The sequence below is a fragment of the Seriola dumerili genome, unplaced genomic scaffold (genome assembly GCF_002260705.1).
Source record: "Seriola dumerili isolate Sdu_G_001 unplaced genomic scaffold, Sdu_1.0 BDQW01000052.1, whole genome shotgun sequence".
NCBI lineage: Eukaryota > Metazoa > Chordata > Actinopteri > Carangiformes > Carangidae > Seriola > Seriola dumerili.
Window position 1 is genome coordinate 19520899 of NW_019174307.1, and position 22960 is coordinate 19543858.

The 22960-nt window shown below is 41.9% G+C and overlaps 1 protein-coding gene across 1 annotated transcript; it reads right to left on the bottom strand.

The window, feature by feature from the left end:
* Positions 1-536: 536 nt before the first annotated feature.
* Positions 537-22716, bottom strand: tbc1d8 (TBC1 domain family member 8). The gene is made up of 20 exons (XM_022741156.1): positions 22397-22716; positions 14995-15105; positions 14649-14767; positions 14204-14432; positions 13383-13623; positions 10479-10686; positions 8284-8478; positions 7468-7620; positions 7214-7364; positions 5843-6057; positions 5652-5769; positions 4376-4661; positions 4040-4184; positions 3721-3819; positions 3534-3602; positions 3121-3391; positions 2949-3014; positions 2753-2839; positions 2496-2605; positions 537-1916 (listed from the first exon to the last, which is right to left on the bottom strand). The coding sequence occupies exons 1-20, from the start codon at positions 22521-22523 to the stop codon at positions 1500-1502; spliced, it is 3417 nt and encodes a 1138-aa protein (XP_022596877.1). The 5' UTR covers positions 22524-22716; the 3' UTR covers positions 537-1499.
* Between the last annotated feature and the right edge of the window lie 244 nt (positions 22717-22960).

Here is a 22960-nt window from a genome sequence, read left to right on the forward strand (position 1 = left end):
TAACATGGTTCTTTTTCTACCCTTGTTTTAGACCTCTGAACCACTGCCCCACATCTCTGGTGTTGTGCTAACAGACAAGGAAACAGCAGGGATAGGGACGTCATCTTGCAGTGCCAGAGCCAGAAAAATTAAGACTGAAAAATGGGCACAAAAATGGTGACCGGCGTGAGCTCGACGCAGCCGTACAGGTTGTAGTAAGTCGACTTACAGAAAAACCAACTGTGACATCTGCATATTTATTATTATATTATTTGATAGACGTGACAGATGTTAACTCCTCCTGGCAACTGCTCCTGCAGCTCAACAGGAAAAGTCTGGATAATGAACTGAAAACAAAATGAGCTTTTGCTTTTGTAGAAGAAAAGGGAGAAGTGATGTCTTTATGCGACGTGTTTTATTTGAAAGACAATTTCACCAGTGTTTCACCGTCTTTTTTTCTGCAACAGTTTCAGATAACTGTAGATTATTTTCCAGTATTTTGAAAAAGTTTAAAAAAAAACAAAAAAAAAAACAAAACAAACATCTTTAATCGGGGTGAGTGCATGTGAAAACATTTGATATTAAAGAAACAGAGGTTATAAAATCAGTAAAAAAAAAAAAAACAGTCGTTACATGCTTGATGTGTCCTTAATGCTGCACCGTTGATTGTAATGATTAGTAGCACAACTTTCTAATAAGGCCGCCTTTATAAAGGTATTTAGTTGTATCATGTACTAACACTTTATAGATAAGTGATTAGGCTTTACCCTCCTCCAGCAGCACACTGGCTTCTCTGCTCATTAGTTTATCAGGTTTCCTGCTCTGAAGGAACCTTTGACCTCTGACCCTCTGGAAAAGTGAGAGTCTGGATCAAAATCCCAGTATTGGTTTTTAGATTGTTGTAAAAACCCTTTTATTATTCACTTATTTACATTTTTCACAGCAGATGACTGACCAACTTTGGATAATATGAAGTAAGTAAACATTTTATTAATGAGTTCCTGGCTTATTAGAAAGTGAGAGAAAGTGAGACACCAGTAATGATTTCACTGTTAATGACTGATCAGAGATGTTTTGCAACCTGGCGACTGAAAAGTTAATTAAATAAAAGGCTTATAACTGATCTATAAAGCATTAGTTAGTTATAAACACTTTATAAGCGGTGCCTAATAAGTGGAAGTCTAACTGCAGGCATCCTCACGGTGACATACGAAGGCAATAACTGTAATTTTTTCGGTGTCCGTGGCGCAAAGTGACCATCAGAGATTTGGAAAATTGTCTTTGTGGCTCAAAAGATTTTCTTCTTTCTGTTGTCAGTTACAGGCAAAAGTGGATCAGTTTGTTGTTAAGCCAGTCATAGTACTGATATAGTAAATGTCACAGATAACTTTAAGGCTCTTTAGCTTCTGAATGTGAAGCCGCTGCGTTCCGTCACATTCAGTCAAGTGATACTGATATTCTGGGTTTTCTTCTTCGACTTATTTGGCTTCTGCTGTGGCTCCACACCGTCCACGTTTCAGTCACCTGCTCCCTTGCTGCAGTGTGAGCAACCCCGCCCGCTGGTGGTACTGCTTCTCCCTGGCCGCTGCGATCTGAGCCGAGAGATCCGTCGGCTTCTCGAAGAAGTTCACCAGCGCCTGCTCGGTCAGCAGCGACGCCAGGATCTGAGCGTAGCTGACCGTCCACTCCTTCTCCGCCGCCGCCGGCGCCGAACTCCCGTCAGCCCCGGCATCTTCAGCGGTCACCTGTGCGGGCTGTGCTCCTTTCGCCTCCTCTTTGCCGGTGACCTCTGACCCCGAGCTGTGCCCGCGGTGGCCGGCCTCGCCGATCTGCAGCACGAGGCTGGTGACCGTAGCGATGGCCTGGAAGAGGTCGTTCTCCTCCGGCTCGCCGTGGAACATGCTGTAGAGTGTTTTGCAGAACTGGATGAACTCCCGCTGCGGAGGAAGAGATGAAGGGGGTTTATATCAGTGCTTCATCGGATGACATCATCATAATCCAACAGATTAATGCTGAAACAATTGACCAAAATTTATTAGTGAATTGAGAGAAATTATACTCAATGATTTTTTCAGGCTAAAATGTCTTTTAAAAAGAAAATATTTTCTGTTTTCTCTGTGTAAATTATTATTATTAATATTAATTATATTTGACTTAATATAAAACAAGCTGTTTAAAGACGTCACGTGGGGTCTTGGAATTTGTGATGGGTATTTTTCAGTTTTTTTCTGGCACTTTATTGACTATAACATAAGTGCAAAAATAATGAAAATAATTAACTGCGCCCCTGGATCAGATATTTGCTGATCACAACAGATGAGACTAAGCCTATCCCTGCACTGGCTGAGAGACAGGCTCTCTGCAAACAGATCACCAGCCTGTCACTGTAGCAGCAATGTCGGAAATATTCAATTCTGTATATAGTGACTTTAAGTAGACTTTATACATTTGATTTTACCCAAACAAGGACCGAAAACTTCATTTAATATAACTCTATCTCAGCGTGTTTCCAGCACCTGGTTCATGAGTGGCAGAGGTTTCTCCACATCCTTCTCCTTCTCTTTGGCCAGATCCTGCAGCATCTGCTTCAGCTGCTCCTGGTAATCTTTCACTTCACCTTCAACACCTGGAAACAAAAGTCACGTTCAGATTTATTTCTTACAAACATTTATATCAGCTGACCAAAACACGTTATACGTTGCTTGTGTTTTCTTTAGTTGTAGTGTTTTGTGTCGAGCTAATAAACCAGTGGCAGGACTCTGTCTGGACTGACCGGAGGGCAGATTAACACAGAGGGGTCTGTTGGTGGACAGCAGAGGGCTCTTCATCAGAGAGGGGTCATCCTCACTCTCTGTCAGAGCTGCAGACACACACACACACACACACACACACACACACACAGTAAAGTGAATCACTGAATTACAGCCCAGATTTTGAATGACTATGACTGTGTGAACAGAATGACCAACCTGGTGGGATGTGGAGGCGATACAGCAGCCTTATTTTCTCATTTAGCTCTTCACAGTACAAAGTGTCTGAAAATGAGGAGACACCGTTAGATCCAAGTTCTAGTTGCGATCTGAAAACATTGACCAATCTGTTATTTTTCAGTGTGTCTCCGGCTTCTCTTCCTTCACCCACCCAGCCAGCCAGCGAACTCTCTAAAGGTGACCAGGTTGTCGCGGTCCTGGTCCAGCAGGGTGAAGGTGCGGTTGGCCACCGTGTCGGTGTGCTGGTTAGAGCCGCCGGGCCACGGCACCAGCAGCCCATACAGGCTCTTGAACTGGGGCCGGTCCAGCCGGTACTGCCGCTCCATGTAGGAGCGACCAGAGTCACCGTAACTCCACGCTGCCGCCTCCGCCGCCGCCGCAGAGCTGCTGTCACCCCAGTACAGACTGATAAAGTGCTCCGTCTGGACGGGGAGGAGAAGAACCAAAGATGGACGGAAAGATGATTACAATTACGAAATGGCTCAGTTTCCTTAAAAGCCTCAAAGACGATGATCATTTTGAAGGGTAGGGTGTTGACCAATTGGAAGAGGGATAAGGAGATACCTTGAAGAGGTCATAGACATCGGCCAAGATCTCTGGAAGGATGGAAACATCTGGAGTCACCAATCGCAACTGCACAGACACAGACAGAGGGGAAAGATGGCCGTCTGGAATTATCAGTGGTTGAGAAGCTGTATAATTTTCTTTTTTTAAGCATCTTCAAAGACGTTGATATTCTCTGTTTGCTCACAGCGTTTTCCTTGGTGGTGTCTTCATGAGCCTGCAGCACTCGGATTCTGTGTCGACAGCGAAGCCTCTCGATCTGCCGCACTGTCAGGTCTCCAAATTTCTGACGGGAGAAAACACAAATAACAGAGAATGATGCAAACTCGTCACCCTCCATGAATTATGAAGAATGTGAAGGGGTTAAAGGGTCACTTCATTGAAATTTACCAAAATTATTGCTTTAAAAATTGCTTTATCGCTTTTAAAATTAAGAGATAATTTGCTATAAAATATAAAAATCGGTGAACATCGGCCTCAAATGTCATCATATCTCTGCGTCTCACCTCGTAGGACTCATTGATGAGGTTTGTGATGTTTGTGTGTCGCACAGCGGGAATATCGGTGTCGCTGCTGCTGCTGCTCTCCTCTGCAGCAGGCGGGGAGGACGGAGGACGGGACGACTCTTTACTTCCAACCTGTTCCAGAAAACTGCAAAAGCAGAGGGTTCACTTCAGACACAACATTTTCAAAACATAAACGCAGTCGCTCCATTCATAAATCTGAATATGACTTAGAATTCATTAATGATGTAGATATACTCTACCAATAAAGTCCATCAACTTAAAAAAATTAAATCTGAAAACACTTGCTTGCCATCCTCCAATAACACACCACTCTACCTCGTGAGAATCATAAGTGCCTGTCCATCATCAGTGCTGGCAGAGAGCTGAGCAGCGTTGGCCTCCAGCACGGCCAAACCCAGCTGGAAGATAGCTTTGATCCCGTGGAAGAAGAAGCAGTCGACCACGCAGACGGCGCTGTGGAAGGGCAGCACGCTGAGGAAGAGGGTGAGGAACCAAGAGAGGGAGACAGAGGAGAGGGAGGAGAGGTCTGGGACCTGCTCAGCCAGCTCTGGCAAACGCTCCCGGATCAGCTCCTCGAACACCGACTGGTCCACCTGAGCTCCTGCAGGAGGAAACAGTGGAGTCAGGGTTGCTGTGCAGAGCTAATTTACATTCAAGAAAAGTTCTGACAGGTGAAATATCCTACAGCAGTCCTGTGAGGATTTGGTCTAAATTATTTACACTCTAAAATTGGCACAATTATTATTAAAATCAGGGATTATCTGATCAAAGAATAAGTTCTTGAATGTGCTGTTTTTCTCGGCTTTGACCACTAGATGGCAGCAAAAGCTGGACATTCAGGGAATCCAGTGTTGTTGCTCAACCTAACCTCTGCATGACTACTATCATGTGATTTTATTATTTTAATAGATCAACAAATATCCCTGAGAGACAAAAACAATAATTATTTTATCTCAGAAGCACTGGCTATTTAACCTCAGCCTGATCCTGACAACATGCTGCACTATAGAATGATACTGTGATCCAAAAACTAGTAACAACACACAAAAAAAGCCATGTTGTTTCATTTAGATTTACAGTATTACACATATTGTTTCACAGCAAATGTGGTTATACATTAAAAGGCTAAATGCATTGCTGTTTTTGTCTCCTCTGGGTTAGAAGTGGGGAAATTGTTGGTACTAATAAAATGATAAAATAACTTTAAATGACAAATCTATGTTCCACGTACAACAAACACAATCACTGCTGTGTTAAAGATGAAAAGATGGCCACAACCATCTGGGCATTAAAAGGAAGAGGAAATTGCTTCAAATGCACCTTGCATATCACAAATATACAGCTTCACAAACACAGGAAATAAGCTCTTATTTTAGAGGCCAACAATAAGCCTTCGAGTCGTCTGGTGTGAGGAACAAACAGTTCAGACGGAACAACTGCAGTATGTGAACAGAAGTCTTTATGTCATTAAATGGTTCAAACTGTGGTTACATGAGTTTTAACAACTTATGTGCTTTTAAACAGAGAGCAGTTGCTGCGACTATGAGTCGACTCTTCACCGCTCTTGTCTTTTTGACCCCTGACCTCTCACCTATCACTCTGCGGTTGAAGTAGTCGGGCAGCATCCTCTCACAAACAGCCACCAGCAGCCAGAACGCTTCCTCCTCTTTGGCGTAGAGCAGCAGCACGGACGCCAGGATGTTCATAGACTGGGCAGAGAGAGATTTAACCAGTAAATATTGGACATATTTATTCCGTGACGGTATTATGACGTCACCTCACCTGACAGTATCCGATCTTTGGGTTGCGGTGGGCGTAGGCGGTGAGGACGCGCCTGAGCGCCGCGATGCCGGTGGGGTTTTGGAAAGCAGGATGGTCCGGCAGGGAGCGGTGGAGGTCCCGCTCGATCTCCTCCGTGGCGAGGTTGCTCTGGCCCATTGACTTCTGCACCTGGCTGGTGTAGTAGCCCTGATGAGCCTCTAGCTCTGAGGAGGCATCTGCACACACCAGGGGGAGAGATGCTGTGAGTCAGCAGGTGCTCAAATACCTTTAAAGCAGCCCAACAGCCACTCAGCTCATTACAAATCCTGTCACTGTTTTTTAAACTACATCAACCTTCCCCTCTCAGAAATATGGGCACCAGAAAAAACAGAATTAGGATATTGACATACATATACAGTATAATGAAGATCAATAATTTCTTTCTTTGTCTCGGTGCTAAATTCTTTTTTTTATCCCAGGGTCTGTTTCAGTTCCTCCACGGGTTGCGTTCATCGCTTTCAGTTTCTGAGTGACGGCTGCCACTGTAGCGCAGGGAAGTGAGACCGAGCAGAGGAAGTGACAGAAAACCAAAATAAAAGCTGTCAGAGTTTGGTTCTGACTGAAATGGTGCTACTGTATGAGATGTGAGAAGAGGAAGTGAGGCACCAGCTGTGTTCACACATATGCACACATATGCACACACACACACACACGTCTGTACTGCTATCTTCGTGAGGACTGTGGCTCAGGAGGTAGAGCAAGTCGTCCACCAATCAGGAAGTCTGTGAATGTGACTAGACCAGACTAGAGAAGCCCTGTAAACGTGTTGCATTTTACCACACACTCTATCTGCTGCGGCCGGGACTTAAGTCTGTGCTTCTTGTATCTGTTCTGGTCTACAGCCCAAACCGAGCCGACACGATCCTCCTCTAAAACTAAACAGAGCTTTTCAGAAGCGTTTCTCAGGTACGTCTGTGTATCAGTCATCAACTGCCGTGTGTCACCTCCACCTAATCTGTAATCACACAATACATGCAGGTTTTCTCATTGGCGTCGTTCTCCCGTTCATTTCTCAGATGACTGTGTCAGTGCAACACAGTGATTTGATTATCTTTCATAATTATTCATTCTTAATTAACCTTCATTTATTCTTAACTCTAATAAATGAACACTAGCCTCTTTGACTAGGTAGCATTTAATCAAATCACTGTGTTATACTATATCTTCATTTGTTGAGTTAGTTTTAGATATAGTGTATTAAGTGCGTTGTCCATTTTGTTGTAGTGATTGTAATGATGATTCCAGCTCTGCACAGAAAGGTTTAAAACCTGGTTCTCATACATGTGGACGCTCTTTGTTTTTAGCCACTTTTTCATGCTCCTTCTCTCTTACCAGAAAGTGTCATCCACAGCTCCCCTCGCAGCGACTCTGGTATCCCCATGGCAACAAGTCTCTGGATCTTCTCCGTGCGAAACATGTGCACACCGCGACCGAACTCGGAGAAATGATCCTCCCACAGCCGCTCCTTCGCCTGCTCCAAGCTCTGACACCCACACACAGATTCACACACAAACCTGCTGATACTTTTCAAGTGACAATGATTTATCTGCGTTTGACAAACAGCTCCGGTGCCGGTCTCCTCTCACCTTGTTGCCATTTGTTCCCGGTTGGTTTTGGTGGAAGGCCGTCATCAAGGCCTCACTGTTGACCGTGTTACGCAGAACCTGCTCCTCTATCTCCTCTTCATCAGAAAACCCAGTGTCGTAGTAGAAGGTGTAGTAGTAGGGTGTCGGGGAGCTCTGAGGAAAAAAATAACTATAAGTTTCCTGCTGAAATTTTTCAACGTGTTAAAACATAGAAGTGAGAACCAATTTTTAGGATTAAAAGCTTCACAGTTTGACTTCACACAGTGTTTTTCAGGATTAGTTGGAACCTTCGGGCTCACGTGTCCTCGATTATTCCAAAGCTCAGGTTTAAATAGACTATTTTATTGCATACTGTGATTGTTTGCAAAATCACACTGAACAAATACAGTTGTGAAATTGTGCTTTTCTATCTTCATTACCTTTTGCATCCATGTTAAAACAGTCAGAGCTAAACAGCACATACCTCCTACAGCATTACAGAAGATTCGTGCTCCACATGTGGCATTTTAAGCTCCCTGAGACACTAGAGGAGACTTTTAAATTCTGAATTGTAGGAGACAAACAATAAGTGTTTTCTGGCCACTGTTGCTCATGTTGCTGCTGCGACTCTTAAAGAACAGTAACTGAGGAGCTTCTTCAAACATAAAGTGTCTGAAGTCAGCCAGCAGCAGTTCGCCTCTTGTCTTGTCTGTTCAGCTTTAAATTTTGATGGTGTCAGGTCAGTTGTTCCAGTATCTTTCCTTCTCTGCCCAATCTGTTTGCTTGTACACTTTCTTGCCCCCATCAAGACACCTTTACACGAAGCATCACACGTACCACGCTCCTCTCCCTCCCTCCCTTGCGGAACATGGACTGTTTCCACTGCAGGGCTTTGAGTCTGGTGTTGAGCCGCTCCACCAGCTCGTCTCTGTCCTGCAGCTCGATCAGCTGGAAAGCCTTCTTAGTCCGAATGCTCACGATCACGGGGTTGGGAAGCGGGCTGGTGCTCTCTGCTTTCTCTATGGATAACACCTGATAGAGAAAGTCGAGGAGACAAGGCTTTCAGCGACAGTGAGAACACAGAGGAACGCCCTGCAAGGAGATTTAGGCGGGAAAGTGGGTCAAAACATGGACACAGATGACTGTATGGTTTTATGAAAACATGATGAAACAACTGTTTTTCATGACATGTAATCTTTGCTTACACAGCCTCATAATATCATGTGTTAAATAATATGACACAATCAATAATCACAATCTGCATCTACAATATGAAACTAATGCTGGCCATACTTGGAATAGTCAATATGTTCTTGTTTAACACAAAGGCTTAGTCAAATATCATCAAAAATATCATCAATATTCAGTATATTTGACTCAATACCTCAATATCGAATAATGGGATAATGTTCAATAACATGGTGCTGTCATATAAAATAGAATTTAAACTAGAAGTGAGGCAGATTCATTTATGGATGTTGTGTCTTATTATAGCATCCACGGATTATTCCAGACTGTGACATTTAAAATGAGAATAACAGACCGGGATCACCAAATGAGAAACTTCACTCTCGTATCACTACACAATTCATATAGCCGAGCTCCACAGGAAACGTGCAGGAATACAACAGACAATAGAGGTTAAAGAGAATGTGGAGGAGCAGGAGGGGGAGTTATTACTTATTCACAGCGACAGATTAGGTGGGAGGAAGTGATTATACTTTTCTAAAGACAATGCTTCAACAGAAAACAGAGGAAATAGAGGATTAAACTGCAGCAGTGGAGGGAAGAAAGTACGCGTGACTCCGGACATTGTTCACGAACAGATCGAGCAGCTGGCTGCTTAATCTCTGCTTTTCACAATGAACTGAACCGAAACTAAAATAGCCCGACAATAATGCTGGAAGAAAACGTACAATTTTAGATTATTTTAGTAAAGCGCTTCAAATACACAGGCTTATTCTCACATGCACGTACATCAGTAAATGTCAATACAGATTTTCAAATCGTGACATGTTCATTTAGATCACAAATTCTGAATTTGTAAAAGGGTGGACTTGTACTTTAAGGAAGAAAAACATGTAAACTAACTGTCTCTTGTATTGCTGCAACATATAACAGCCCCTCCCTCTGCACTGTAATGTGTTAATGTGTGTGAACATTATCAACCACATGAAAGCAGTCCGAGTGTTACTCTTTAACCTGCAGCGGGCAGAATAAACACAGACTGTTAAACAACTTCGCCTCAAAATACATGACCACTATAGAAACTCTCAGATAAAGGGTCTCACTCAGGACAAAGAGCCTGACTTGCGACTGGAAAGTCACTGGCTTCATTCAGTAACAGGCTGGAAGATCAGACCAGACAGGTTTCACTCACTGGAGACTGTTCATGTCGTCTGCTGCCTGAATTCAGTTTCAGCATCTCAAAATCCATATTTCACATTTACTTAACGGTTCAATCTGGTTGTCCTCATCACCTTCTAAAGCTTGGAAACACCTAAAGCTTGTTTGTGCTCGGGTGGTTGTCAGTAATTACACCACATGAGCTCTTGGACTTCTGCTTACTTCCTGCAGGCCTTTAATTTACTAGCATTATGAAAGTTGAAGTTGACCTGGTTTATCATGCATCACGTGAAAGGTCACAACTCATGCAGGGACTTTCCTGGGGTCAATGTTGGAAATTCAAGCCCAGGGAAAGTGGAGTAAAATTTCACTGCACCATCAGCTTTTCTGTATGAGGAGGTAAAGACACAAACAACAACAGCCAGTAATGCTTCATTAGACCTCAGTAAACCACCTCCTTTGGTTACGACGTGCAGGTTGGGCCCACTAGCCTGCAGCCCCCAATGGACTAATCTTTAAGGTCTAAATGGCACACAGCTAATTGTGTATACATTGTTATTATGGATCACTGAAGCTCAATGTTTTATTTTAATTTTCTCCACATTTCCCAAAAAAACCTGCTAAAATCCTGTAAACTTTTCTTTTAAAGGTCGTGCTCCTCTGAGGCGACGCTGCAGGTACTGTACCTCTGAGAGGGGTATGAGCAGGATGCAGTTGCCTTCCTCTCGGCTGGAGAAACACAGATAGCTGTCGGTGGTGTAGAGAGTCCCGGCTGTGTGGCAGCGGGCGTGCGGGGTCCACACCGAACAAGACGCCACCTCGTGGAGTCTTTCGCCACGAGGGAGCCGGAACAGAGCAAGGACGTACTCCCTCAACGCCTGTTCCTCTAGGATCCTGGGGGAGAGGATGGCAGCAAGCAGTGATGGCGTAAGTATATCAGTGGAATAATAGTGTCGGGTTATGATGACTGCATGTTACTTCAGGGCTTCTTCTGCACAAACGCTTTGCTCCGCTTTGGAAATGTTGACATAATGTTGAAATAACATCCTGTTTGCAAAACATGAGCAAAGAGAAAATGTAACATGTGCATTATCATTTACTACAGTGCGAGGCTAGGAAGTGACGGATAAGCATCGTGCCACTCGGCTTGAGTTCATAACACAGCTGTAGATTCCCCCTGCAATTTTCATCTTGAACGACAAAGACAATTCACTGGTTCACTGGACAAAATCATGTGACTTTTGTCAGGAGGGGACAAAGTTAGTCCGGCTTTATACTCAAAATAAAATCACATTTTAAGTCTTTCTCTGTGCAAACACTATTCTTTAGCTCTATATATCATGTATCATGTGTTTTCTTTATCCGTCCTCCATCTGACAAACAGACCTAAGAGCGAGGAGCAGTGAGGATGAAGCTTGGTGAAAAACAACTGATCTATTTTTGGGTTATGCTCCTGTCCCGGGGAGAAATGGATGAGGTAACTCCTCGCCAACTTTAAGAAGTGAGGTCGTCAGTGTTATTTTTTTGTTATTTAAAAGTGTGAAGAGCAACACACAGGAACATTGTGCGCATATGGATGGATACAGGGGCAGATTTGGAGTGGGGGTTTTGTCTCCAGGCTGTCATGAGAGGCAGCGTGCTGTCTTCCTTGACAAGAAGCCAAATCTGGTTTGAACCCTGAGGAGATGAGTTCAGTTTTAAACACAGCTATTTCTTTTGTTTTTCTCCACTCTGTGACCCAAATCTCCCAGATGACCCAAATTATGTTCCTCTCTAAAGGACGCCCACCCAACACAACACCACCAAGATTTATATATACACACCACTATATATGTAATGGAATAAAAGAGAGAAATGTTGGAGGATCACAATGAGTCATTTAAAAGTCAAAAAGGCAAGTAACGGCGACCTGCTGGCGGTGGAGTGGAGTGGTTATGGCGCATACCACAGAAGCCAAAACAAAAAGCAGCAGGAGCAGCAGCTCCCCAGTTCAACTCCCTGCTGGCCGGACCGTTTACTGCATGTAACTCCCTACTCTCTCCCTCTGCGTATTTTCCTGGCTGTCTCCGCTGTTGCCGTCAAATAAAGGCATAAAATGCTCCATAAAAACACTTACAAAGAATAGGTTTAGTTTAAAGAAACCAGGATAATTTCACAGAAGGCAGCAAAGTAACCAGTGTAACGTTTTCTTGGAAGAAACAAATGATTTGTAGAACTTGACTTTAGGTTCTTACTAAAAACAGTTTCAATTCACCATCCTGCATGTAGTGACAGACGCACCTGCCGTGAGGTAAAATGTAAAATGGATTCTAAACCTTCTGCTGGTGCCAACGTGTTGTGTTCTGCATAATTCATGTCAGCAACATAACCGCAGCATTACTGTGTCAATACTACTGAGTCCCAGATAAAGAACATTATGAAAGGATGGAGTGGAGTCAACCATGATAAACTCCCACACGGGCACTGAGGAGAATCTAAGCTGGGAAGTGAAGAGGGGTGGAGTTTATTCATAGTTACTAGTGTTATTTCTTCATCTCACTATATTTCTTTCTGTATATTATTTGTTTGTTTGCCACTTCTGTAATTTCAGTCTCACCAGCACAATTGCATGTTGGCTTCCTGCTTTTTTTGTCTCCACAGTCTGGACTCTGTGGTTTCTGAGTCACTCCATTAGTTCTTCTTCCTTTCTTCAGTTTTCATCTCTTGACTAATGCGTGCTCAGATCAACCCTGTCTACTATAAATACCTAAATACATTTACTATTCACAGAAACAAAAAAAAAACATACATCTGTGCCACAGTTCAGGCAGTTTACTTTTAACTGAACTTCCTGTTACGGTTTTGAGGTTTTTACACAGACAGAAATAAGTCACCCAGCGTATCTCAGTGGCATTTGAGGAGGAAAGTATCGAGTATAAGTGGCATGCAATGTTGTTTGTGCAGCCACGGAAAGTTAGGTTCATTGCCAAGGGCTTTACAGCAAAACAGGGCACACAATACAAGCAAAAACATCTGATAATGATAGAAAATAAATAAAACAACAAGACGAAGCTCATCAGTATCAAACGTGTGTGCATGTCTCGTCTCAGCCATCTGATAAGGATGATGAAAATGTCTTAAACCCCCGAAACAAAAACTTTTTAAAAAACTGCAAGACATAAGAGTTATGTTCAAGGCCAGATCTGATTTGTTTTACATCTTGTCATCTCTTTGTTAGAGAGATTAAGTCCGACTGTCCATAAAACTACCTCAGAACTGTTGGTGGGATGATTAAAAAAGCTTTGGAAACCCCCCCTCCCCCACACACACACACACCCACCTTTCCAACATCAGATTAGGGAGAGCTGTATCAGAGCATTTCTGTAACTTTCCGAAACCAACACCCACTTCACACTGTGAACGGCCAGCTGTGCACAGATAACAAAGCTGCCAGGGTTTGAATTTTTTCCACTTTCTTTCACGTTCCTTCGCCAGGAAAATTAGACTGGTGACTGATACTTAAGCTGAAATGAGCTGAAACAAACATGACAAGTTAAACTGAGGTGTCTTTTCTGTTCATACTGGAAACAGATACCAGGACCAGCACTGACCTCTTGGTGATGCGTGCGGGCTGCTGCAGGACTCGGTCCAGCTCCAGGCCCTCGCTGTCCAGCAGCCGCCTCAGGGCAATGTCAGCCAGCTGACCTATGACCCCGAATGCCTCATCCAGGTTCAGGAACATGGAGAACTCCCTCTGCCGCTGCCGTGTGTTGACCCGGATCGCCTCCGTCATCAGACCGGTGGAGACCCGCTCCAACCGTGTCATCTCCGCCCAGGGAATGACAAATTTGACTGGGGAAGAAAGAAGAGCATAAAACATTTAACTTTCTTAAGACTGACGGCATATCACATAGTTGTGTTTTCAAGCAGAATTTAAAGAAAAACCTTTCTAAAACTATTTTAAAAAATGTGATGAATTTGCACCAGCTGAGCTGCAGTGAAAAAACACAGTGGAGTGGCAACAACCAAGACTCCAGACTGCAGCCATTTAGACACATTTTATCTACTTTTATCAACTTCAGAACAGTTGATCACAGGGATGGAGACACAACAGTAGCGTGTGAACATGTTGGTGTGATCTAGATTGGCATCTGACTCACTTGCTTACATTTGGTGAGGTTACAGGAAGAACAGAAAACCTTTTTCAGATGAAGACTAACGTGTGAAGAGCGAGAATTGTTTCGAAGAGACAGAGAAACTGATTATTCTGCAGGAGTGGTTAATGGTTTTCACACATTTTTTTTTCTGCATAATTGTTGTTAACTGTTGTGAACAAAATACATGTGTGGTTTTTGTGGGGAATGACTCCCTCGCTGACTTTACATTCGGTCATTTGGTTTGAAAATAAGAACCCTCACTTTGGTGTACAGACCTTCCTTCCCCAGCAGGAAGGAGTAGAAGGCCATGTGGTTGATGCTGAGGTAGAGGAAGCCCTGCCGAGGCACCCGGCCCTTCCAGCAGCAGCAGGAGTAGTACGTCACCAGTTTCTCCGATGACGGGAGGCCAAAGCGCAGCTCGAACTTCATGAGCGCCTCCCTGAACTTCTCCGGGTCCTCCTCCTGGGCAGCCTGCCGGCCCCGAACCTCCTCGGCGATAAGGCCCTACAGAGGAGGGAGCATGAACTCATTACTTCATAACACTGTACACAGATTTGCATCATCAAAGGCGTCTGAATTTAAGTTTTCATCATCATATAATCTATAGTGAGGTAGATATTTCACTCTGATCCAACAAATGCCTTAAATCCTTTTTATATCCACAGGAAAATCTTCAACGCATCTCACAATCTAAACTCATCCTCTGGCAGATTTTCCCACCTTGACTTTTCCTTTGACAAAGCTTGCAACATCCTCCTTGTTCTCAAACACAGACAGAGAGTGAAGCAGGTTGTGGACCAGCCAATCCCAGTGCTTGTTCACCTCTTCTATGGCAGCTCCTGATGGACACAAAGACAAAACATGGAGGGGATTTAACAGCTGTGAATGAATCAGATGCGGGTACAGAAAAACACAGGAACCTTCCCAGGCAAACCTGGACCACAGATGGCAAAAACAAAAAGCACACAGACACAAACGCCATCTGCGATGAACGGATAAAACGAGAGCTGAGAGTAGCTGACAGACGGACAGCAGGAAAGTAAAGAGGCTTGATGGTTCAGCTCACCACTGGCGATGACCCAGCTGATCTGGGAGCCGGGAACCTGGAGGAGGATGCGGAAGGGGGTGACCCTGGCATTTGAGTCCAGCACCGTGTCCAGTGCTCCCACTAGGAGACCTGCAGAGACGACAAAACACAGAATTCAGACTAGGGTTGAAATTATTTAAACTATCCCAGAGACAGAGCTCAGGTAACAGTAATAAGATGTGTCCTGTAAATCATCCACTATTTTGTGTTTGCTGTTTTGTGGTGCTGTCTAAATTCTGTAGTGAGAACTATTATAACCATAACATTGCCTTGGCATAGTGGAGTCAAATTAGCCAACAATGCAACCTAAAAACCAGTGATAATGAAAGCAGTGATTATTTTTTTTTAGACAACAACACACTAAAAGCCTCCTCAATGCAGTAAATTATATGCAGCTATATCTGTGGGCAGAGCCACAGTGTTAGCATAAGTTAGCTAACTGTATTTGATTGTTGTGTGAGATATGAGGGTTTTTTTCAATACAATATCTGGCAATACAATATCTATAAGTTGAATAAGTTACTAATTACATGAGCCCCTCAGAAGCTAACTAACATTGGCCCTAGATAGCTACATGGTAGTATGGTATATAAAGTAGCTACGCTAACTAGCTAATCAAAGTTATATTACACAACAGTTAGTTCCGACCAAGTAATTTCATTGGACGAGAGACATTCCATGAGTGCTGATAAGAACAGCACTGGGACTTTTAACTACATGTATCACTCCGCTTCACAGGTGTTTTATCAACCGTTAATCAGCGTCACAATAACGGTCGTTTTCCATCTTAGATTGCAACAGGCTTTGCAAAGCTGAAAATATCTCCAGAAATAACATTTGTGTTAAATGATGTGTGGTCATCAGAAAAGGATGAAGGGAAGAAGCCTGGATACTTCGGCGCACTCCTGAGGTAACGGCTAGTCTCAAGTATCAAGCTAGTGTGCACTGTGCAGGTCAGGAAAATGTGTGTGTGTTGATTAGCAACAGTCCAGTTGCAGAACTATTTGTGTTGGCGTTGCCAAATAAATGATAAGATAAATAAACAAATTATAATCTGTTGTTGCTTATTTAACTAATATGGCGCTAGTAGAGCTGTTGTAAAAAAAAAAAAGAAAAAAAGGATATTTAGCATGGTCAAACTGACTCAAGCAGCAGCAAACTTCTTGACATTAGCTTAATTCTTTTTTTTAACAATTACTAAGCACGACACTCTTTTAGAGATGCAACGAATTATCGATCAACGTAATCAGCAAAAAATAATTAAGCCCCTTATAATAATTTCCTGGGGTGGAAACATTTCACGATTTTCTGACATTTTAAAAACTAAATTATGAATTGATTATTCGAGAAAAAATAATAATTGAAAATATGTCAACAGTCTGCATATGTGTACATACGGCAGAGGTGCTGCCTACATTTTGTGGAACTCAGGTAAAGCAGATTTGAATATTAAATTTCTTATTGTGAAACTTTGGTGCTCATCACTTCCTTAACTAATCTATAAACTAATTCAAATATAAACACATTCAACTAACACGATCTCACTAATGTTACTATGAACAACCATGTGAGTATATGAATGTCATTTCTCAGTCTCTCTCTTTGTGTTTCTCACAAAAGGACAGAGAGGTGAAGAGTTCATATAATATTTCACAGATGGACGACACAAATACACCAGCAACTCGAAAGGAGGTCAGAGAGGTTTTGACTGGAGGCACAAGAGAAGAGAGACAAAGAGGAGAGGACGAGACAAGCAAGTTTCAGTTACATCTATTCATTAAATTTCTTTACCATTAATGTTTTTTAACATTTAAATTTTAATGTTACTCTTATGTCTCTAAATACCATTGTTATGATGCACCACCAGTAGTTCTTTATCACTTTGTTTTCAAATGTCTTTATATTTCAACGCATTTTACAGAATTTATTATACCAATTTATTTTTATTTTTTATCTGCTTGTAATTATACAGTTTCATAAAAATTCAAATCAAAGTTGGGAATTAATTCAAGAAAAGGAAACCTTGTGCAATTATTGCCCTGAATCAGTAAAACTTATAATGAAACATGCCTTAAATTAATGGTGAGCTGGGATGTTAGCCATGTAAATTTGTCACTGCAACAGAAATGTTTCTGTCAACAAACATATTTGCTTTACAAAGGCTTAAACACAATGCAGAGCACTAGAGAGCACAGACACACAGGCAGCACTGCAGGGAGGAGGGGAACAAATGATTTGTTCTTATAACAGTTTAGATGCGTCTCATTTAAAAACAGGAGGACCTCAGTTTGTAATCAGGCAGGTGATAAACTCCTGTCTCTTCAGTGGACAGCTAAAACAGTCAATTAAATTTTAATACTAAAAATCCAGTAGGAAATCTGTTTAGAGAAAACTTTGGTGATCTCTACGGTTGCAATCAACTCCACAGATGCTCTGAAGAATAAAATCAACCCCCAAGAACCAATAATGTTGAATGAATTCATGCATTTCAATCATCGAGCAAATAGAAACAGTGCAGGAACACACAGATCCAAACTCTCTGAGCAGGCTGAAGCTCTGTCTCAAAAGGCTGCTGTCATCACGTTCTCATCTTCGTTAACCACAACTAATCTGCATCACACTTTTCCAATAACAACTCTCTCAGTGGTCCTTTTAAATTCTGTATTTCCTCAGTGAGAAAACACAAGCTGAGTTCATAAATATTCTGCCTTAAAAAAAACGATTTGAAACTGTGACTCTCTCAGCTGATTTTACACATTCACCTTTATGACAAAATCTTAAAAATGGTGTAAAAACTATCATATTTAACCACCATCACAGCTTCCTGACAGTCACACATCTATACTTTAGGATCTGCTAAAGTAAAAAGTTGAAAATATTTTACAGTATTCAAGAATCAGCGTTAGTACTTCTGTTGCACACTGTTTTGTTCTGAGTGAAGACACAGAAAGAATGCATGTGGTATGAATGTGGTAGCATGTGACTGGGTGTGGAAGTTTTTTGGTTGCTTGTGTGTTTTTTCTAGGATAGCTCACCATTATCATATATAGTGTTTGAGCCCTCTAAGGCTTTAACCCAACATAAAGACTTGGGCGCCTTTTATATAAAGGGAAAGGGAAAAAGAAGTTTACAATAACTGCATTAACTGTTCAGACTTGGTCTCAGCTCCCAAACTATTTTAGAGAGCCCCTGAGGTCTCCTAAGTCAGTTGGATTTGACCAGCAGGTTTCTATTTGTTGGAAATGTATGATGACGTCCAATACATATAACATTTGCTGAATTCAATAAGATGATCAATAAGAAAATACAGATTAAAATGTTTCTGAATATAGAAACTTGCCAGAAAAGGTTTTATGGAAATTGGAAAATCGGCAAAAAATGTAAGAGGACCTCTGCACTTAAAATGGTTATGAACTCTTTTTTTTTAAGTCATTTAAGATTTGTATGGATAATATCCCCACTAGCATATTTTATTATTGTTAACATGACATGACTGCAGGGAAAATGTCTTACATAAGCTCTGCTCTTACATGTCTCTGTGTACTGAAGCATGCAAGCATTAGATATAATGAATGATGGGGAGTTTTAATCATGACAAGGTATGCGTTAAGCTGTGATGAAGTGATCACAAACCTTCTCTGGAAGTCTGCCATTGGCTGATTCAGTACATGAGCGTGGCCTTTTTAGGTAGGCAGAACTGTAGTCTGTATATATTTTACAAACGTGGGAATCACTGCAGTCGCCACATCAGATTCACACACAGACTTCGGTCAAAGTTACATTTGGCATCTTTATTCAAAGCTCAAGTTTTTACCAAGTCTTTCTTTTACTTATAAGTCAAAGTTCAGGACTCTACTTTAGACGATTTATACATAACCAGCCCAGACAAACATAGTGACTTTTAAGGGACTGGCAACTTGTATTCTATTCATAGAACTTTACTTTGAACTTTAAGGCAGCTTTATCTGTCAGATCAACCCAATGTACCCCAGCTAAATACAAGCCTGCATGTCAAAGTTATGACTGGACAAATAAGGGCAATCAGATGTCTGTGGTTGGAAGTGTGGTATACACAAAAATGATTACGTTCACCTATACCAGAGAAGGATGAGGAATCGGTATCAGTTCTCTCACATACTGAAGGTTGAATACATGTTTTAACTCAACAACTTCAGGGTTGTCAGCCTATAAAACCTGCAGTGAAACCACCTGAAGCTGCTAAAAACAGCAACTAACTCTGAAAGTATTTCATCAGAATGGGATTCGCTCTTAGACTCTTATCATTTTGTGAGAATCAAAATGCTGTTTAAAAGGCTGTTTTTTGTTAATTTTACAAATGTCCAACAGTGAATAGTATAGCCTTCAAAAAGCCCATACTGGTGGAACCTATGCAAGTGGAGAAGTGTAAATATAATTTCTCTTCCAACAGACAGCTCTGGCTCTCAGCCAAATGTAAACCACATCTCAGAGTCAAAGTCGACCTGCCTGAAGCTGCGCACCCAGCAGCCTGGCAACACAAAACCATCCGTCTGTCACCACAAAGCCCAGAAGAGGTTTACGCTGGTAAACTTTCCAGAAGTGAAGGAAAGTGAGAAGGGAGTCAGTATGAATCATCGCCTTTTCTCTGCTAATGGTCATGTTGTGGGGGAATACTGATGTGGGAGACATGAAGGCTACAGTCAACCGACCCAGCAGAACAGAGCTCTGCCTTGACATCTCCAAGACTGTAATGTCTGTTAGCATCTAAATGAATTAGCTATTCGCCTTGTTCTTGTCTTGCTTCCTGTCAGAGCATTAAATGAAGGGAAACAGGTTGAATACACAAACATTAAAGACAAGCAAGAGACTACTTAAAGAGTGTTTCAGCTTTATAGAGAAAAATATTTGGTTAGAAATAAAAAGACAAAGACTGGTATGAAGAGACTGATCAGCTGCAGATGTTTAGTTGCCCAGCCCCTCTCAGAAATCCTGCTGTAAGTGTGTCAGTGGTGTGATAGGGCTTGGAGAGTGTATCTTAACAGCTTTGAGAGCACATTGAATTTCAGCTTCTGCTTTCATCTTAAACAGCTGGAAACTTAAAAAAAAATTATATCTGTGTGGTACAATAGACAACATTGCTCCTCCCGTGTGGCAGGAATGCCAAAGAGAAGGTCATTCAATTAGTTAATTTTAAACGCCGGGACAACAGGACTTGACCCTTAACCCCTCTTGCTATGGGAACAACGGGAACAAACATACACACAGAGAAAACTCCAACCAGGAAGTTCCAGCTCTTCTACTTTATGAGCAGAGAGCTGGTTTCACCACAAGGAAGAAGAGAGACTATAAGGAAGAGACTGTATGAGTTGTTTGCCTGACTTAATTACATGATATGTCCCTCATCACATAAATGTACTGTACAGTCAACCACCAGCAGGTCAGTAAATCCTGTTGCACAATACAAAACACAGAGAGGAAGCAAAGCAGAGGAAACATCAGACAGGCCGAGCTGTAATTCACAGCGATGTGAAGCAGTCAGACAGACTACAGCTGCAACCAGCACGTGCCCAGACATTTGTATAATAATGATACAGGGATAGAACTTGTTCTGCAGGGTGAACAGTTTAAATCATGACACGGTGACAAGCATTTTCACCACCTTCAACATTTAGCACAACACAATTCCAACAAATGACAAAACCTGTCATTCTCCAACAGGAAATTACAGAGAGAGATCTGTTTCCCAGACACACAGTGGAGATTAAACTGGCCTTTGTTTGGGGATTCTTCAAACAAAACATCCGCATAAGTCCCAGAAAGGACAAATGACCAATACAGGATATCTACGGTTCTTATAATATGTATGAGACAAAAGAAATGTTTTTTTAGATTTACAATTTATTAATTTTTAACAGTTATTTAACCATTATAAAGAGAGAACAGTAACAGAACTATAAGCAAATAATATTGAACACTGCTTGTTTTGTATGATCAACAAAAACCAAAGACATTTAATTTACAAAGAGATAAAACAGAAGTGGCAAATCCCCACATTTCAGACGGTGGGGAAAAGAAAAGTCTCTCAAACAATTAAGTTATCAGAATTAATTTTCTGTCGATCAGCTAATCAGTTAACGCCGTTTTATCTCCAATATGAACCTTGTGTTATGTAACAAAACAAAGCAATATTGTTTTGTTTGCTGTATTACTGCATGTTGGCTCCGGCTGGCAGGTGTATTATAAAGGAGGATGAGAAAAGCTAAAGGATTATTTGCATAAGCCTGACTTAAGTTAACCCAAATGCTTATTCAGTTTTTAACCATTTCATAAGTACATAAATTACTTCCACACAGCTAACACAATCATGCTAATTCCAGCCTGGTTAAAAGACATCTGTGACTGGATGCAACTTAAACACAGATCACACATCACAGATGTGACAAAGCACACGTCACATCAAGTGAAAAGGTACAGAAGACACAGGTTTTTGTATAAGGATTGAAAAATCATAGACCACCATAAATAAAATCAAAGTGAATACATTTGGACTTGTCATTGTAGCAAAACACATAAACTATGGCTCCAGTCTATTTTATTATTTTTAATATTTTAATTTTGTTGTTGACATGTCAACATCTCACAGCAGAAAAAGCAAACACCTGTTGTGGAAAAGTTAAGTGCAGTTAATTAAACCAATATTAACTAACTAGTAAAGTCAAGTTAGCTCTGTTTGTATTCCTTCGGTCTTGACTGTTATGACAAGAGTGGCTAGACTTTTGACCCTCTATATTCTGCATATAAACCTTAAATAGGTGCGGTAGTGCCTGAGGTTTTGAGACCTGTGTACAACACTTTTGCTGTGAAACAAAGGATGGGTGCAGACTTTTATAGAAATCAATGTGTTAGTTGAGCCCCATAGTTAAGAGCTGGAGCCTGAAAACTGGCTCAGAGCCAGTGGTTAAGGTTGTGTTAACCTGCCACATACTTATAATGTTTCTGTTGCCATAGCAATATACACATGTATCTGGAACAGGGACATTCCTGTCAACCCTGTTTACTGGAATCCAGGATTAATAATAATCCAGGATTCCCCTAAATTTTGGTTCACCAAATCTAGTTAACTCATTAATCCTTCTTTCTTGGATACCCCCCTCGGACACACCCCCTTGGACTCACCCCCATGTTTACCTGTAAACCTGCCTGCTGGCTCTTTGTGCCCTTTCCTGTGAATTTCCTGTTGTTCCTGTTTTTGGTCATTTTGTAATTTACCTGTTATTCTGACAGCTGGCTTTCACTTGCCTTTACAATGTTGTCATTGTTTACCCGTGGTTCTGACTGTATTATTTGTCTGGCCTCTCCTTTGCATGTTATTTTTGTTGTGTTATAGTTGTTTTTTATTTACCTGTGATCCTGCCGGTCGACTCTCCGTGGCCTCTCCTCCTCTGCAGGAGAAAGAAGTCGTTGCTCCTCTCGGTCACCCAGAGCTTCAAAGCGTTTTTCAGCAGAACTTCCTCCGGGTTCAGCCACATTTCTTCCAGCAGGGAGGGACCAGAGGAAGCCCTCCGCCGTCTCGGTCTCTGCAGCGGTGGTATACAAAGTTGTCTCTGCCTGTCCTCCGGCTCGGGAGCGGCCCGAATGATCCTACAGCGGGGGGTTTTCGGGTTTAGCCATGATTATCCTGCGCTCACCCAACAGCTGCAGGTTTCGGACTTCCTCGCCTCACGTCTGCTCCCTCACGCCCGATTTGCAGCAGCTGTACACACAAGACAAAGATCATCTATGTGAGCGATGACTCCCTCTGTAGTTGAATCGGGTTATACCATGGATACCAAAAGAAATTTAAATTATTTAGCAAAACGTTTTCGATCCTAATATTACGAATAATCACAATAAATATATTTAAATATTATTGACACTTTGATCATCTCTACTCCATTTAATTTGGCCTTTTTTCGTTATTGGTGAA